Source organism: Halichoerus grypus, chromosome 7, assembly GCF_964656455.1.
Source record: "Halichoerus grypus chromosome 7, mHalGry1.hap1.1, whole genome shotgun sequence".
NCBI classification, from domain to species: Eukaryota; Metazoa; Chordata; class Mammalia; order Carnivora; family Phocidae; genus Halichoerus; species Halichoerus grypus.
In genome coordinates, this window is record NC_135718.1 from 13,697,466 (window position 1) to 13,713,976 (window position 16,511).

A 16,511-nucleotide genomic window follows, 5' to 3' on the forward strand; every position below is an offset into this window, starting at 1 on the left:
CGGAGCGCGGGGCTCGAGCGGTCTGGTGGCGCCACCTGCTGGCCGTTCTGGGGAGCGCGGTCCAGCCGCCGGACACCGTCCTAGGGTCCTGGTGGGAGCGGTTCCTCCTTCGGTTTCTCCACCCTATGAAGCTCCGAGTCCCCACCCCACCTGGCAGCACCGGCCAGGACAGGTTGCCCTTCCCTGGGCAGCGCTCGCTCTCGCAGCGCCCAGGCTCCGCGGGAATTGGGCCTCTTTCATCGTTGACCTTCCCCCATGTCTTTGGCTGGGTCATCTTGAGAGAACTGCTTCACGTCCTAGAACAGAAGTTCAGTTTCTTCTTCTGTTAAAAAAAGCGGGGGGGGGGGGGGGGCCTGGAATCTAACAATACCATGTGCTGGGCTGGTGCACAACTGGACAGGGCGACCTCCACGGCTGCTGGGGCAGCGCCTCCCAAAGGCTTTGGTCCAGGTGCCTGGAAGTCAGAGATGAGCTGTGCATCTGCACCGGGAGGTTCTGCCCCCTGAGTCAGAGATGCAGTAGGTGATCACCAAAATACTCCCTTCTCCCTCCAGTCCAAGAGCTTCCGGGCCACTTCCAAGTCCCCTAATTCCCCACGCTGACTCTAGCCAAGCTGAGACCCTGCAGCCATTCCTAGAGAGCCCAGTGCTGCTGGGGAGTTTGATCATGAGCCCACAGGTGAGGCCCTGCCAGGCAGGAAGCAGCCTCCCCTGATCACCAAGACATAGCCTGAGTTTGGAGAAGACAGAGTGTTAGCTCTTTTTGGGACAGGGTCCATTCCATTCTGCAGGAGGCCTTCCTGGCCGGACTACCCCTGCAGTGTGCTTTCCCCATCCAGAAGACCTCAAGCCTTCCCCCAGGTGACTGTCCCCACCGGCTGATGACACTCATGGAGGCTGTGAATATAGCAGTTAGAGCAGTGGTTTTCAAGCTTGAGAATGAAACTTTCTGAATCAAACATCAGAATCCTCTGGAAGGCTTGTGAAAACCGCCAAGCTCACTGTCCAGCATTTTGGTCCAGGAGGTCTTGGATGGAGCCTGAGAATCTGCATTTCCAACAAGTTCCCAGGGGATGCTGATTCAGGTGGTCCACTGAGAACCACTTAGAGTCAGATTAGACCTGGGTGTGAATCCTAGCTTTGCCACTTCCTAGCGGTGAGTCCCTGAGCTAGTTACTTGGCCTCAGCTTCCTCACCTGGAAAATGGGCACCATTCTCTCAGCACTGCAGGGAGTGTTAGATAAATGGTGCACATGAGGACTCCTCTCAGGCCTGGATGTGGTAGGTGTGCAGTAAGTGCCGGCAGACCTCCTTTGGCACCTAGTCCTGCCCTCGGTCCCCCTACATGTATGCGGCTGACACAGCAGAGCAGGGCTAGGAAGATGACAAGGGAGCAAGAACACTGATGATGGGGGACCCTGGGGGGCTCAGTCGGTTAACAGTCTGATTCTTGATCTCAGCTCAGGTCTTGATCTCAGGGTCATGAGATTGAGCCTCTCATCGGGCTCCATGCTGGGCGTAGAGCCTACTTAAGAAATAAGATAAAATTAAATTAAATTAAAATAAATTAAATAAAATCTAAAAAACAATGATGGAAAAAGACACCATCTTTAGCAGGGCAGACCTGAGTTTGGAGAGGGCCCAGCTACAGTACTGTAACTAAGGAAGGGATTAGAGTGGGTGCAGTGAGAGTGTGGGGGAGACTGTGGTGATCACTCCCAAGAGTCAGGGGTCACTACCCAGAGGAGGTGCCATGTGCACTGAACCTCAAAGATGAGTCTTCATCTATCCTGGATGAGAGAAAGGCATTCAGAGCAAGAGAGCAGGTGGCTCTCAACTCCGACCACATACTCGATCACCCCAATACCCCACTACCCAGGTGGCACCCCAGACCAATGACTGAGTCTCTTGGAGAGGGGAGGGAGACACGTGAATTCTTTGAAGCCCCTTGGGTATTAGTGTACAGGCAAGGTTGAGAACCCCCTAGCAAATCCTTGGAGGAATGAATTCACATTCCTGCACAGGGATGCAGAAATAAATAGCTCAAAGTGGCTGGAATATGGGGTGCATATGGGCAAGAAATGAGGAGCAGGAAGGCATGCTGGGCCATTTCCCCAGAACCGCAGAAGAACAGCCACTAGCAAGTGCAATAAGCAAATGATCATGATGCTTAATTTACATAATATGTATCCCTGACAAACTGCATGTTTGCATTCAAACAGGACTTGCTATTGCCTCCACAAGGAAGTGGCTGAGAAATTCGAAACCACCTGTAATTACCTCCATGCTTCTAGGATGTACCTGATTCATCTTTGGAATCCTCTTTGAGAGTGGAAAGTAACAATCACTGCATAAATGTTGGTAGAACTGAATGAACCTTGAATAGCCCTTTGGTCCAGTCATGTGCTCTCATTTGAGTGGCCGGTCTGGATTGACCTTTGAGTTCAAGGGGCTTTGCTGCACCCGGGCCGCTGTGATTTCAGGGAGGTCAAGAAACCCCATAAAAACCCTCATCCTGGTGAGCTGCTGCCTGAAATCCCACTTTAGGTGCTTTCTGTCTCTCAGTGGTTCTTGCTTACACCTTGCCAATTCCCTTTCCTGAGGCAGGTCTTAAAGTGTTGAAGGGGCAGGAACCTCATAGTTGTGGGGAGGAGGAGGAAAGATCCAGAAAAGAAGACCTGAGGCCCCCTGAGAGCTGGCCCCTTGGCAGTGACCTGAACCTAAGGCAGAATAGAAAAGGTTCAAAAGGTAGGTGCTTCCTTTCCTTTCTAATTGGAACCTCCTGGCGCTTTTTATTGGTTTTTGCAATTTTTGTGCTATACCCTGGAGCAAAGTTCACCACTTACCCAGGGACTCATTTTGTGAATCACCGGATTTCCAAGATTCTCTCAAAGAAGTTTTCCAGAAACGTTTATTCTCTTAAATAAGACATTTCTCATAACCAACCGAGGAACTAGGAAGACTCTTGTCCACACACTGATTTGTTACATCCTCTCCCTGGCTGGGCTTCCCAGGAGTGACTCTGAGACAAGGATTTGTGTGCAAGTGGGTCATTTGGGGGTGATCCCAAGAGGAATGGAGAAATGAAACTGAGATGAAGGAGACCAAGACAGGGGAAGCGGATGAGCAACTGAGGCTCCATTCCACTGGGGAGCTCGGCGAGAGAGTGCTGGATACGACCCAGAGTCAGCCCATGGGAGGGGCAAGCACCTAGGCACCATCCATCCACCTGTTCCTGTCAGTTGTTGATTGAGGGGTACGCCCAGGAGCACTCACCCCTTGGCACTTCTAGCCTGCCCCGCAAGGCCTGTGCTTTAGTGACTAGGGACAGTTCTCAGGCAAAGGAAGCTGGAGTCCCAGGGCGTAAGAGTGGGCCATCTAAAGCATCTGCTACACAGCTCAGCTCATTCACGTGCCAACTCACTCAGGAACAGCTCAGGAGCGTATCCCCTTCACTGAGCACCAATCCTCTCTGTACCAACCATCCACCCGGGCATCTGCATTTGCACACGCCTACTCTCTCAGGAGGCGCCAGCCCTCCACCCTAGTGACAACACTGGTCCGCACAGAATCTGGCTGTCGAAATAGCCCAGGCCCCTGAGAACACAGGTGACAATCCCACCCTGGCCTCAGTGCATTTTGGGTGGGCCGGGATTGCGCTGACCTTGCACACGTCCATGAATGCGCACATTCAAGAAAAGAGGTGGTTCAGACTCACCCTGTTTCATCAAGGGTGAACAGGGAGTAGCTTGGGAAGATGTTAATTGAGCTGAAAGTACAAATTGCAAGAGCAATGGTAAGTTTTTTTCTGGTGACTCAAGAAAAGCTGTGACATTCATAAGGTGCTTTCATCTACATCAGGTGGGAGGTTTGAAAAATGAAGGCGGGGCTCCAATTAACCGGGCTTTGGAGGATGGTGATAGTTTTTTTCTGACGTCTTGATATGAAGGGCATTAGCCACGTTTCTGCAGGGCCTCAGGACCAAAATCAGCCCTCATGCAGGATTTGTCTCTAAGCCCCAAGGTCTCAGGGGACAGGCTGCAGGGACACCAGTTCCAACTACCCTGGCTCCCAAAAGACAACACGAGGAAACCAGCTCAGCTGGTGTTTGTCACACAAGAGATGGCGGAGATTTCACTTTTTAACAGGGTGGTAAAATACCCCTTTTGCAAAGAACAGCATGAGATTTTTGTAGATGTGAATCAGCCTGTTTTGCACCAACTTGAAAGCGATGCACACGATCTCCATCCCAATGATGATATAAATGGAGAAGAACAAGAAGAAGTGGGGGTGTTCTAAAACGGTATCCCCGAACCCAATGGTGGTCAGTGTGATGAAGCAGAAATAGAAGGCGTTCTCGAAGTCCAGCTTCTTCTCCCAGATGGGGAGGACGGCAGCCGCACAGGAGATGTAGGCGAACACAAGGAGGGCGATGACCGGGAGGGGCACGTCTAGCTTCTCCACCTGCCGTCCCACCTGGTCCAGATTGCTGATGAGCGAGTAGGAGAGTCTCCCCGACACCAGCTCGGGACACGAGTTACTCCTCTCCACGGCCCGCGAGGGCAGGTGCAGCGTGTTCTGCTTCTCTCGTGCAAGAAGTCTCTCGAACAGATCCATGTTTCTGCTTGGGGTGGACGGACACGGGCCGGGGTTGGGGCCCGGAAGCTCTTGGGCATCTATGACGATCCTCGGGACAACCTCGCCCGCGGGCTTGGTGGCCGGCTTTCTGCAGAGCAGGCGGGAGCACCAGTAGGGGAGGGGAGGTGGGAAGAATGGGAGTTTTTGGAACCGATGATAAGACGTGGACAGGATGGTGGCCAGGATGTCACCCGTGTCCGTGAGGACTAGGAACATCAGCGGGATGCCAAAGAGGGCGTAGAGCATGCACAAGTATTTGCCGAGCCTGGTGACAGGGTAGATGTGGCCGTAACCTGAAAAAGAGGACAGAGCCCAGGGTGGTTGTCTGCTCTTCCCCCTCCCCCAAAAGAGCTTTAAAAAGACCTTCTGTCATTTCTCCTCCCTGGTATGATGGTTTACACAATGTGTTTGAAAATATTCAGCTTAAAGCATTCATCCGCCATCTGGCCTTGGGCTCGCTTTGGTGGCGGGAGTGACAGGTGGAACTCAGCTTCTCTTTAGGATGAGGAGCAATTCATGTCCAGATCTTTGACCCAAGATGTCCTTGGCAGGGGACAAGCATGTCTGGGAGTGAGCCGATCCCTTTTCATTTTGCTACGGTCATGTCTAAGCATCCACACGGCAGGATGAATGCAGGGCAGAGGCCATGGACGGCTTTGCCATCAGACCCACCTCCTCCTTCATCCTCCACGAAAGCACCTGTTGTTAAGAAGCCACTCTCATCCTCCCCAGGATGTCCGGCCCTCCTCGTTTATTTGTTCCTCTATAACAGGCTACTAGTATGAGCCAACAGTGTCCAGCAGTGCGCACAGCGTGAGGGGCAGTGGAAGGATAGAAGGAATGAAATACAGCTGCTGCCCTCAGAGCCATTGTGGTTTAGTAGATTGGACAGACCCGTTCACAAATGCTAGTGAAGTGGTGAGGACCCCAGCATCTAGAATCTTACCAACCTGAGTTCGAATCCCAGCTCTGCCATTTACTAGAACGTTATTTGACTTTGGCTCACATTTTCAAGTTTCTTGTCTATAAAATAGGGATGACCATCCTTGCTTGGTATACTGACCAGCTGGAAGGATTATGTGAGCCCAGGGCCTGACCCATAGTGGGCAGCTGAGAAATGTTGGCAGCCCTGCCCTCAGGCTGAGAATAGCTGCCGGTGGCGCTTACTCTGGGCTGGTATCGACCTACCGGCAGAGGTAGACATCGTTAGCACCATTCACAGGGGGGGAAACTGAGGCTTGGAGAAATGGAGCAACCCAGCCAAGAGCATTCAGGGACAAAGAGTGGAGTTGGCAGCCAAACCCCTAGACCCACCCAGCTGCCATGCCAGCATTCATCCCCGCTGGGCCAGGAGCACCCAAGGGCAAGGAACCTGGCAATCCTTACGAGCCAGTCAGCCAAGCAAAGGGAGGGGTGGGCTGCAGCTTCTGTTCTCTTCAGGAGCCCCCCGTCCTTCCCACCCCAGCCCCAACCCTCCTGTCTACAGCAGGGCAGGAGCAGAGAGGCGTCAAACCCCACAGCCCAGGTAGCTGGATCTTCTGGAGTAAGCGAGCTCAGTGATTTCAACAAAGTGAGGAAAAAACTTTTGTATTAAATGCCTGTGTTTAATTTTTGATGTCGTAAGGGATGATTAATACAGGAAAACCTAGGCCAATTATGTAAATTGATTTGAAGGCACTTGCTAGGCTGGCTAAGCCCCAGCCTCCTCCAGGGCTCCAGCTCCCTGTGGCCGACTCTGGCCTCAGGCTCTGCCTTCCAGGAGCACGCACGTGTTCAAGTTGCCCACCCTCACCAGGGTCCTGGAGAGGGCTGGGGACCTCAAAGGGTCTAATCAGTTGGCATCCACCACAAAGCACTCCACGCCACCCTTGATTCCACAAGGCACCATTTGGTGGCAGGGGCAGTTAAATCTGAATGTACATTCACAGCGTATGTGCATATTGAGCTCTTACTACATGTGCTGGGGACACAGTGGTGAGGTATCCAACCTTGCTGAGCTTCTGGTTTAGGGGGAGAGGCAGATATGAATCAAATACCCACACTAGTGAGTATGCTATGGCAGATGGAGATCAATAACAGGACATAAAAGAGCAGACTGTTCCATGAGCAATTAGAACAAAGGCGCCCATCCTGGATTTGCATTTATTGAGCACCTACCTTATGCCAGGCACTTGTGGGTGGGGTTGGGGGTACAACGAGAAACAGGCAGAGATCCTGCCCTCTAGGAATCCTAGTTGAGAAGGAAGCAAGGCCTTGAGCTTAGTTCTCCACCATCAGCAGGATGTGGCGACAGGTGTATGTATGCACCAGGGGACAGGAATGGGAGCCGCATTGGTTAACCCTCCCATTAGAAACCCAGGTTTGTTCCATGGGGCAGGACTTGTTGAGACAGTGCCAAGGGTTCCAAGTGCCTCTGTTTCCCCTCCCTGTTCCCTGAGGCTCACTAGCAGCTCCGGTCCTCCCCTCTGGGAGAGGAGATTGCAGAAGTGGCCTCAGCGCCTTGTCCAGGCTTCAATAAAAGCCCAGAAGCACTGAGGCGATGAAGGTGGGGGTGGGGACTTAAAGGGGAAGGTAGAGAAGAGGAACAGAGGTGCGCCATGGTGGGATGACCACCTGCCCAGTTTGCCTAAGGCTGAGAGGTTTCCCAGAACACCCTATTTTCTGTGCTAAAACTGTGGCAGTCCCAGGCAAACTGGGCAGGTGGTCACTCCAGCCATGAAGAAAGGTGTGGAAAGAGACTCTGGAGCAGGGAAGATGAGGGAGGAGGGCACCTGGAGCCTCTCCTGGAGGGGCAGGAGCTCAGAGAGGCCTGGCCACGGAGTCCTGGTAGAGCCCAGGCCCTGAATATCAGCAAAGATTCTTGTGCCAAAGCTTATCATGGCCCCACACAGCCATCAGTCCTTAGGATGTCAGCAACAGCCATGAGGGCCCAGAGATGGGGACCACCCTGTTTTCTAGACGGTGGATGAGCCCCCTGGGTTCCTGTGCACCCCCCGGTGATTCAGGAGAGGCTCCACAGTAGAAACCTCTCAGCTTCCAGGAGAGGGTCCCAGGGTCAGATCTATTTTAAAGAAAAGAACATCCCATTTTTGGATAAAGTGTCTTTTAGAATGAAAATTCCCTGCATAGCGAAATCCCTAATGCCTGCAACCACCATTATCACCGCATTTAACGGACAAGGAACAGGGAAGTCAGGTGACCTGCTTGGGTGGCACAGCTCAAAGCCGACACGGGTGTGCACCCCTTACCTGAAGACTTCCCCTGTCCACCTGCCACCCCAGTGTTTTCCTTGGCAAAGGTGAATTTAGTGGATTTAAACTAGAGGTGGCTGCCTCTAGGTTGAACATGTTCAGAGCCCAGGAGATATGCCATATTCCAGAAAATGCATCAAGGAAGCAAATCTCAGAGAGCACACGGCCCCTGTGAAGGAAATTGTATTAACTGTACCAATTACTGAATGCTGAAATGCATAATGGAAAATCCTATCATTTCTTATAACGTATTCATATATTCCAATACGGTCAGTCCACTCCACTTAGGCTGTGAGTATTTAATAGTCCATGCACTTTCTTTCTTTTTTTTAAGTAGGCTCCATGCTGGGCATGGAGCCCCCCAACGTGGGGCTTGAACTCATTACCCTGAGCTCAAGAGTCCAAGGCTTAACGGACTGAGCCTCCCAGGCACCCCCACACGCTTTACTTTCTCATCCAGGGGGACTGCCCCAATTGGAAATGACTGGGGATTGACCAACCTCACACCTGCCAGGTGTCCCTTTTTCAGCATCAAGGCCAGGTGCATTAAGGGTGACCCAGAGATGTAGGGCAGGAAGCACTTCCAACACTGTTATTGATTACATGCGGTGGAGAACCTCCCCAACATCCTCTTCCAGTTGTAATTACTGGACGGCATGATATCCTAATTGATTTGATAGGAGCATCGCTTTCTTGGGATTTAAACCAAGATAATGCATTTCCATTAGATCAGTGGTTCACAGCCTGGACTCCCATTAGAATCACCTGGAGGGCTCTGAAAACTACTGAGGCCTGGGTTTGTCACTAGAGACTCTGACTTGATTGCCACGGGGTCCAGGCTTGGGAGCTTATAAAAGACAGCCAGATGATTGCAATGTGCAGCCAGGGCTGAGAACCCGCCACCGGGGTCAGTGCTTCGCAAACGTTAGTGTGCATCAGCATCACCTGGAGAACTTGTTAAATACAGGTGTCTGGGCCCCACATCCATAGTTTCCGGCTCAGTAGGTCTAGGATGGGGCCTGAGAATTAATTCTCACTTCTAACAAGTTCTCAGGTGATGCTCATGCATGCTAACAGGTCCAGGGACCACTGCATTAGATCAGTTCTCAACGGGGACAATTTTGCCCCTCCCCTTAGGGGACATTTGGCAATGTGGAGACAGCAGGGGAAGAGGTGGGGGCATCGGGTGGGTAGAGGCCAGGGATGCTGCTAATCATCCTACAATGCACAGGACAGCCCCCGCCACAAAGAATCATCTAGCTCGAGACGCCCACAGCGCCAGCCCAGAAAGCCTGCGTTACATTAATCCCCAGAAGTTCTGGAGGAAAAGGAAAACAAACTGAACCCCTTTGCTCATCTCCACTATCTTCCTTGGGGCTACCGTTTCCCCGGCATGGTTGCTACACTGAGCTGCAGGTTTCCCTGGAAAGGCCAGCTGCACCCTGCCCCTGCCTTGCTGGCCGTGACCTCCCTCTCCAGAGCCTCAGCTCGCTGCAGAAGGCCGCAGCGCCTACCCCACAGGACTGTCGTGTCATGAGGATTAGACAAGATCATGCATGTAAAGGCCGTGCGGGCCATGCCCAGTGCTGGCAACTGCTCGGCACTGCAGTAGTTGGTGGTATTCTTTCTGCGGGTTACGCGTACCTCCCCGCGGGCAGCAGCGACGGAGGGGAAGAGACCGGCTCCGAAAGGAGCCACATGGGGGCGCTCTTGGACACAAACACGGGCCCATTCATGAAGCCCGTTGCCACAACTCTGGTTGTCCCCCCAACAACCGTTCCTTCCTCTTTCCTGGGGTACCACTGCTCCCCCACCTGCTTTAGGGATAGAGCCAACCGGTCTAAGTCATTCTGGTGATCTAATCCGCTTGCCGGGACCGGCTTAGGGCTGGGAGTTTTCTGGGGAGAGTTTCTGTGCTGGTGGTGATGGCCGTCCCTTTCTCTGTCTACGAGATGCAGTGAAGCCCCGACGGGAGTGGACATTGGTGACCTGCTGAGCAGGATGGGAGAGAACCTGACGCTCAATGCCACGGCTGAGCTGCACACGGACCAGCCCCAGGGCTGTCTCCACCGGACTCCTTACTCCGGAGGGAACACGTTTTCCTTGCAGTTTAAGCCAGTTGGGTTGGATTTTCCGTTAGTGGCAGCTGAGAGGATCCTGGCTGCCACTTACATTTATCCTCACACTGATCTGAAAGGCAGACCTGGGAAGCGTTACAGATGAGGGGACGAGGCTCAGGAGGGCCACATTGCTCCCTGGTGCTCACACCGCTGACCCGAGGTGGCCAGCCTCCAGAGTCCACAGCTAACCAGTGTGCGCCACCCCCACGTGGGAAGGAGCCTCAGCACGAGCACGCAGCCACGGCCAGGGCTCTGTGACCCTTGTTGGCCCATCCCTCTCAGGGACTGGTACTCTCTTGAATGAAGACGGGGCCCCAGGCCTTTTCCCTGACCAAGAGGGGCAGGGGCTGAGCCATGGGCCCCACTCCCGGTGGGGATGCTGACCCAGGAGCTCCCGAGCCTTGGCGGAGGGCAGCCTCACCACCTCCACTCCTGTGACCCCCATCCCCAGCAGGGGACACGCCGGCCAGCCCTGGCATGGCCCCTCTGACCTGGCCCTTCCTGCTGCACCGCTGTGGAGGGAAGCCAGGGGCTCTTAGTTACTCGAGCATCCTCAGAGGCAGACCCAGGGACACAGCGCCCAAGTTCAAGAACAGGCCCAGCCCTCCAGCTCAGGAGGCTACTGCTCTGCCATGTCCCCCCGACTCCTGTCCGCTCTCTGTTCGGTCACCCAGGAGCCCAACCTCGTGTGGCCCCTGAGAAGAGGATCTGGGGCCCCTTTAAATGAGCAAGTGGCCACTGCAGGGGGCAGCTGTGCCCCACACCCTCCCCTCTACCCTGGGCTCTGGAAGGGCTGCCCTGGGCCAGTGACTTGCACATAAGGGATCTTTGCTTTCTTTGGGGGCTGAAGACACACGTAAAGGAAGGGCAGGGAGCGGGGTCAGGCTGGCTCCTTCTCTCCAGGTGCCTTTCCTTCCATGCACCGGCATCAACTCCAGCCAGACACAAGGTCTCTCTGGGAATGGAGCTGCCCCTGCCCCCCCGGCACAGGCAGGCTCTCCCTGGGGCTCCCTGGGCAGGGCTGGGCAGGGTCCCTGCAGCACCCCACAGACCTGCAAGGCTGGCAGGCTACTCTGGGGAAAGAGCACTGGACTTGAAGTCTTGAGGCCTATTCGTGGGCACCAGCTCTACTCACTGTGTGCCCTTGGCCCCTGGCAGCACCTCTCTGGGCTCAGGCTCCCCCAGCTGATAAATAAGACCTCGCTGAGCTTTAAAGGAGGCAGCGTAGTACAACCCCGGGGTAACTGTTAGCTCCCATTACCATCGCGGTCCTTCCTCCCTCCAACCTCACTGTTAGTGCTCCCAGTCCTGCGCTGGCCCACCGGCCTCCCTCCCCACACCACACCCCCCACTTCGGTGCTCCCTTCTGTTCCCTGGGAGTCAATTGCCATCTATATGCTGGTGACTCTGAAACCCAGCTCCGCAGCCCTGCCCAGAGCCCTGAGCCCCAGACCCACATTTCCAGCAGGGCTGGGTGTCTCCCCTCGGAAGCTCCACTGGAGCCTTGACCTTGACTGGCCCTGAATCATCACTTCCATCCCCGGGCCCAGCATCTTCACCACCCTCCCCGCAGCCTGCCGGTCCCACCCAGCAAAGCTAGAGACTGCCGTGCCTTCCTCATCCCCCAGGTATCCAACCACTGCGGACTTTCCTGCAGCCTTCCTCCAATCCACCCCTCTTCTCCGTCCTCATGACCATTGTCCTGGACGAGGCCATTGCCATCATCACTCACATAGGCTGCCACAGAAGCCGCCCTACCGCTCTCCCTGCTGCCAGTCTTACCCTCTCTGATCCCCCCACCCCCCACGCTACAGCTGGGGTGATCCTTCTAGAATGCTGAGCTACCGTGTTCTGCCCTTGCTTAAAACCCTCTAGGCATTCCCCACCGCCCTCAGGATGAACCCAACCTCTTTGCCCAGCTTGCAGGGCCTTCCCGTGGACTGGCCCCCCTTCTCCCTCCCACCCCTCGTCACCCCTAATTAACCTTACAGTGCCTGCCACTCCTTCTGCTACTGGGCCTTTGTCTTGACGCCCACCTTCCCCCACACTGGTGACTCCTGCTCTCCCTGCCTGACTCAGCGTGGCCGGCATCCCCTCCCGGGAACCTTTAAAATGTTCTTACCACTTAAGTCTTGCCTCTTGGACCACCCCAAGCCTGGGACAGCTGCCCCTACTCTGCGCTCCCACGATACCCCGAAGACTTCGCGTGCTGACCACATTCGATGCCCGGGAGCCTGGGCTGGCGGGCACCACTGGCAAGAGGTTGTCGTACAAGAACATTCAGCCAAGGGGCAGGAGGGGGCTGAAAGGCTTCCCCCACCTTGCTCCCTGGGGCCTCCACCCGGGCAAGGGGCTGCACCCACCAGAAGGAAGGGCACTCTTTCCAAATTCCCACCAGCAGGAGCCCCCACCTAGGAGCCAGCACAGCCCTGCTCACCCGCTTGGTGGACCCCGCACAGGGGCGGCCCCCATCACCATTTCTTGACCAAGTGAACCGAACATTCCACCTCCCCACCAAGGGGCCCCAGCCTCCCCTTTCTCCCTCTCGCTCCCCCACATCTCTCTCCCAGGCCTGCCTTTGCCCTCGGACTTACCCACAGTGCTGATCACTGTGCAGCAGAAAAAGAGTGAGCTCAGGAAGGACCAGTCTGCAAACTTGCTAAACCAGTGGGGCTTCACGTTCTGCAGCAGCGCCCCGAGGTCCCGTTTCCTGCCTTCCTCAACTGGGGAAAGGGAGGACCAGAGTGAGGCAGAGGGTTTTGCTCCAGACAGGTCCCACCACGCGCAGGGGTCTTCCCCAGGGACCAGCACGCCCCCTGCCTTGTGGCCCCTTAATGCCAAAACCTGGTTCTGCTTTTGCTGTCTCTGCACTTAGTTCCTGCATTTAGTGCCTTCAGAGGTGACGAGGCCACACCCCCCGTGAGAGGAACCCCCCAGGGAGAGGCCCACGGGGGTCCGGCCCAAGCTCAGCCACAGGATTGCTGTGTGGCCTGAGGGGGCTTCCTGAAACTTCTGAGCCTCCAAGTCTTTCGCTTTGCAAAGGGGCATTCTACTTCTGCTCAGTCTCTCTCAGAGGGTTCTTGAGAATTGAAAGCAAAATGGGTCTTATGAAATGCAAGCTCTTATATGGATACAAACCATCCCCACTCCCGGAGGTCATTACGCCTGATGGCATTTGGTACTCACACTGGGATCTGTGGGCACCAAGGCGCCTGAGGATTTCTGGGAAGCCTTGACTTTCACAACATCTGACCCAGGGCCAACAGAGCAGGACTGGGGCCCTGGTTCCTCAGGGAGGTTCCCAAATAGTTCTGTTGGCCTGGATGGCCAGTGGGCTTTAGGATCCCAGAACCATCTTGGGACTCCGGCATGCAGGGGGAAGTCAGTACTTATGTGGAAGGGTGCCGACCTGGGAGTCCAGACATCCTAGACCCGGCTCTGACCCTGAGTAGCTCCCACAGCCGTGGACAAGACGCTTCTTTCCGAACCTGTTTCCCCACCAGGGAGGCGGCATGACGTGGCAGTGACAAGTGGGCTCTGGAGTCCAAATGCCTGGGGTGGAATCCTTGGCTCCACTTTGTAGTTTGCGACCTTGGCCATTTGCTTAACTCCCAGAGCCTCTGTTTCCTAATCTGTGAAAGGGGTCAATTCATACAGGCCCCTGGGGTTGGCATGAGGATTAAGTGGGATAACGCAGGACATGTTCAGCACAGGGTCTGCGTTTACTGAGCATTTTAATCTCCAACAAAAATCAGTACAAAATGGGGTTGGAGGGGCGCCTGGCTGGCTCAGTCAGAAGAGCATGCGCCTCTTGATCTCAGGGCCGTGAGTTCGAGCCCCACACTGGGTGTAGAGATTATTTAAAAAACAAAAACAAAATGGGGTTGGACCAGTGCTGTATTCCCCTTGTATTCCGTGCGTCAGAATCTTTAGAAACTTTAGAAATAAGATTCCCAACCCAGCTCTGGAAATCCTGATTTAGTGGGTTTGGAGAAGAGCCTGGAAATGTGTATTTCAGACAAGCTCCCTGGATGATTCTGATGTGTGGCCAGGGTTGGGAAGCTCTGAACTTGTTACCGTCTGGGCCAGGGGTGGCTCCAAGGCCAGGAGGTGGCAGTAGCAGAGGACACCTCCTGGGTCAGCCGAGTAGGCGTGTGTCTGCCTGGTACAGAGGCAGAGAGAAGGAGTAGGACCGTCCATGGAGGAGAGACTGCCTCCTGTGACCAGCCTCCCGCCGGCCTCAGCTGAAAGAACCTGCTCGAGAAGCAAGGTCAGGCCCAACGAAGGAGCCGTGAGCAGCCCAGCTGAGGACCTACCTGTCACACCAGGGACATCCTTCCCCTCACTTGTAGAGGCTGTTTTTCCTTTGTCTTTTATTTATTGACTCTCTATATTTTTATTCTGGTCCGTTAAATACATATTTGCAAGCTTTGGGGAACAAGGCAGAGCAGCAGTAAGTGACTGAAGATAAATGAAAGGCAGTAAGGAGATAGGTAAAGAGCCTGTGTCTATCCAGAGGCCTCGTGTGCTTTATCTGCTTCCCACAGGGTCCCTACGCTTGGCAGGCCTGAGACTGTGGGCCCCCACTGTCCAGCACACTGAGACCCAGAGAGGGCAACAGCTCTACCTCAGATCACACAGCAAGCTGGGGGAGCAACCGGGACTGAAACCAGGCCCCCAAGTTACCAATTCCCTTCCCCTGAGTCTGACGGTAGAAAAGGCCATTGGGAACAGGAAATGGGAGAGAAGGGGCCCAGGCTGCTCCTCCGAGGGGGCCAAGCCCAGTTTAATTGTCCCTTGAATCCTAGTTCCTGTAAACTGAGTCATGGGGCCAGGCAGGCATAATTCGGAGGACCAGCCTATGAACCCCCAGCCCCAACTCTAGTCACCCATGTCCCCCAACCAACCTCACCAAATCTCCAGCAATCCATCCTCCTTGGAGCCTGCCGGTCTGGGTGGGGCTGGGAACTGAGGCAAAGGGAAGAGAGCTGGTCCTTCCAGAGCATGTACTTGGTGCTCAGTGCTTTCCCTACATTCTTCATAGCAACACTAACAGGCTGCTGTTCTCCCTATTTTATGGAGGAGAAAACTGAGGCTCAGAGAGAAGGGGTTTGCCTGAGGTCCCACACAGAGATGGGGAGGATACAAACTGAGGGCTCTCAGACACCCCCGCCCCCCAGCCTCCTGCAAGACAGCCCTCTGTTCTCCGGGGGCTGCCTCCACCCACGGAGAAAGGGCCCACCCCACCCAGGTGAGCCACCTACCTGTTCTGTTGCATTTCAAGATGCCACAGAGCTCCACCAAGAACTCCTCAAACTCCGGGTCATTTGGCCCCAGGTTCTGGCCGCCCTCGATGGCTGAGAAGAGGGCGGCACCCAGCAGTGCATAGGTCACCAGGGAGCAGAGGAAGCAGAGGCGAGGGAAAAGCTTCTCCAGGGCCTCCTGAAAGCACCTCCGGGCCGGGGGTAGCCCTGCAGCCTCCATCCTCCCAGGAGCGCTCAGAACAAGGAGGAACCGGTGGAAGAGGCAGGAGCAGGCCCCAGCTGGAGCAGGAGGAGGGACGGGGGAGGAATGGGAGTGCCCAGGGAATGGCCAGGCTCCAGCACTAAGTGGATGGTGCGGGTGCTTCCCCAAGGACTGGGAAGCAGCCGGTTCTCATCATGTTCAGTTACTTAGATGGCACCCCCCTAGCACCCCAAATTGCTATTGATCCACGGGCCCGGGAGCTGCCCTGCAGGGGATTTGGGTAGACGCTGTGGGGGTGGCTTTGTGCTTTGGCCTTTCCCATCCGGCAGCTGCAATTTTGACCTCCAGGTACCAAATCTGACTGTTGTCCTTCCTGAGGGTTGTCTGTGTACCTGGTTTCTCGGACTGGTAGTAATAACAGCAACGGCCCTGGCCGGAGCTCGACAGTCTACAACCTTTATCCTGCATGGATCTAATTATCGGTCCTAATTCTTCACTCCCCTGTAGCATAGCCCCCCCCCCCCCCCCTTGCCACAGCCTTCAGGTGGGCGGAGCTAGACCACGTGATTTGCTCTAACCAATCGGCTGTTAGCAGATATGACATAAGCAGGGCCTTGAAATGTCGGTCCCCTGTGCCCTGTCTCCCCCACAAGAAAAACATGGCCAGCCACAAGCACGGGGTTGTGGGCACATTCGGATTCCCCTTCATAAAAAGATCCTCTGCGCAGCTTCAAGGAACACGATTCACGACAGCCTCCAGCTATTCATCCCTTCAGGGCGGCCTCAGCTTTCAAGCCCTCTTCTCTGGGAAGCCCTGTGCAATGGCTGAGCAAGGTGGGGGTTCAAGAGATTCCCTACACCTGCCCCCACCCCCAGGGACTCCTCCAACCTGCAACCTATGTTCCAGAACTCCCCGTTGGTCTGCCAGGGATTTTGTCAGCTCTGCATCATGATCAGAAGGCTTTCTCTGTCTCATCCTGCATCCCAGTACAGGTTTTGCAGTTCTTACCCTAGATCTCCATGTCTGCTTCGCAGAG

General features: G+C 54.9%; 1 protein-coding gene across 3 annotated transcripts; it reads right to left on the reverse strand.

The window, feature by feature from the left end:
- Positions 1 to 2,892: 2,892 nt before the first annotated feature.
- On the reverse strand, positions 2,893 to 15,961 carry KCNK18 (potassium two pore domain channel subfamily K member 18). 3 transcript variants are annotated; one of them, XM_036106596.2, is made up of 3 exons: positions 15,273 to 15,961; positions 12,603 to 12,731; positions 2,893 to 4,930 (listed from the first exon to the last, which is right to left on the reverse strand). In XM_036106596.2, exons 1-3 carry the CDS (start codon positions 15,490 to 15,492, stop codon positions 4,134 to 4,136), a joined length of 1,146 nt encoding a protein of 381 aa, XP_035962489.2. In that variant the 5' UTR covers positions 15,493 to 15,961; the 3' UTR covers positions 2,893 to 4,133. The 3 variants fall into 3 exon arrangements, with proteins under 3 accessions (XP_035962489.2, XP_035962498.2, XP_035962508.2); XM_036106605.2 differs by lacking the exon at positions 15,273 to 15,961 and adding an exon at positions 14,921 to 15,056; XM_036106615.2 differs by lacking the exon at positions 15,273 to 15,961 and adding an exon at positions 13,497 to 13,689.
- Between the last annotated feature and the right edge of the window lie 550 nt (positions 15,962 to 16,511).

What these genes read in the sequence shown, in the direction of transcription:
- KCNK18 (XM_036106596.2), bottom strand. Translation starts at nt 15,492, where the DNA reads ATGGAGGCTGCAGGGCTACCCCCGGCCCGGAGGTGCTTTCAGGAGGCC. An exon ending in CTTGAAATGCAACAGAACAG is followed by an intron (nt 12,732 to 15,272) that starts GTAGGTGGCTCA and finishes CCCTTTCCCCAG; the next exon opens with TTGAGGAAGGCAGGAAACGG. An exon ending in CACAGTGATCAGCACTGTGG is followed by an intron (nt 4,931 to 12,602) that starts GTAAGTCCGAGG and finishes CCTCTTTTTCAG; the next exon opens with GTTACGGCCACATCTACCCT.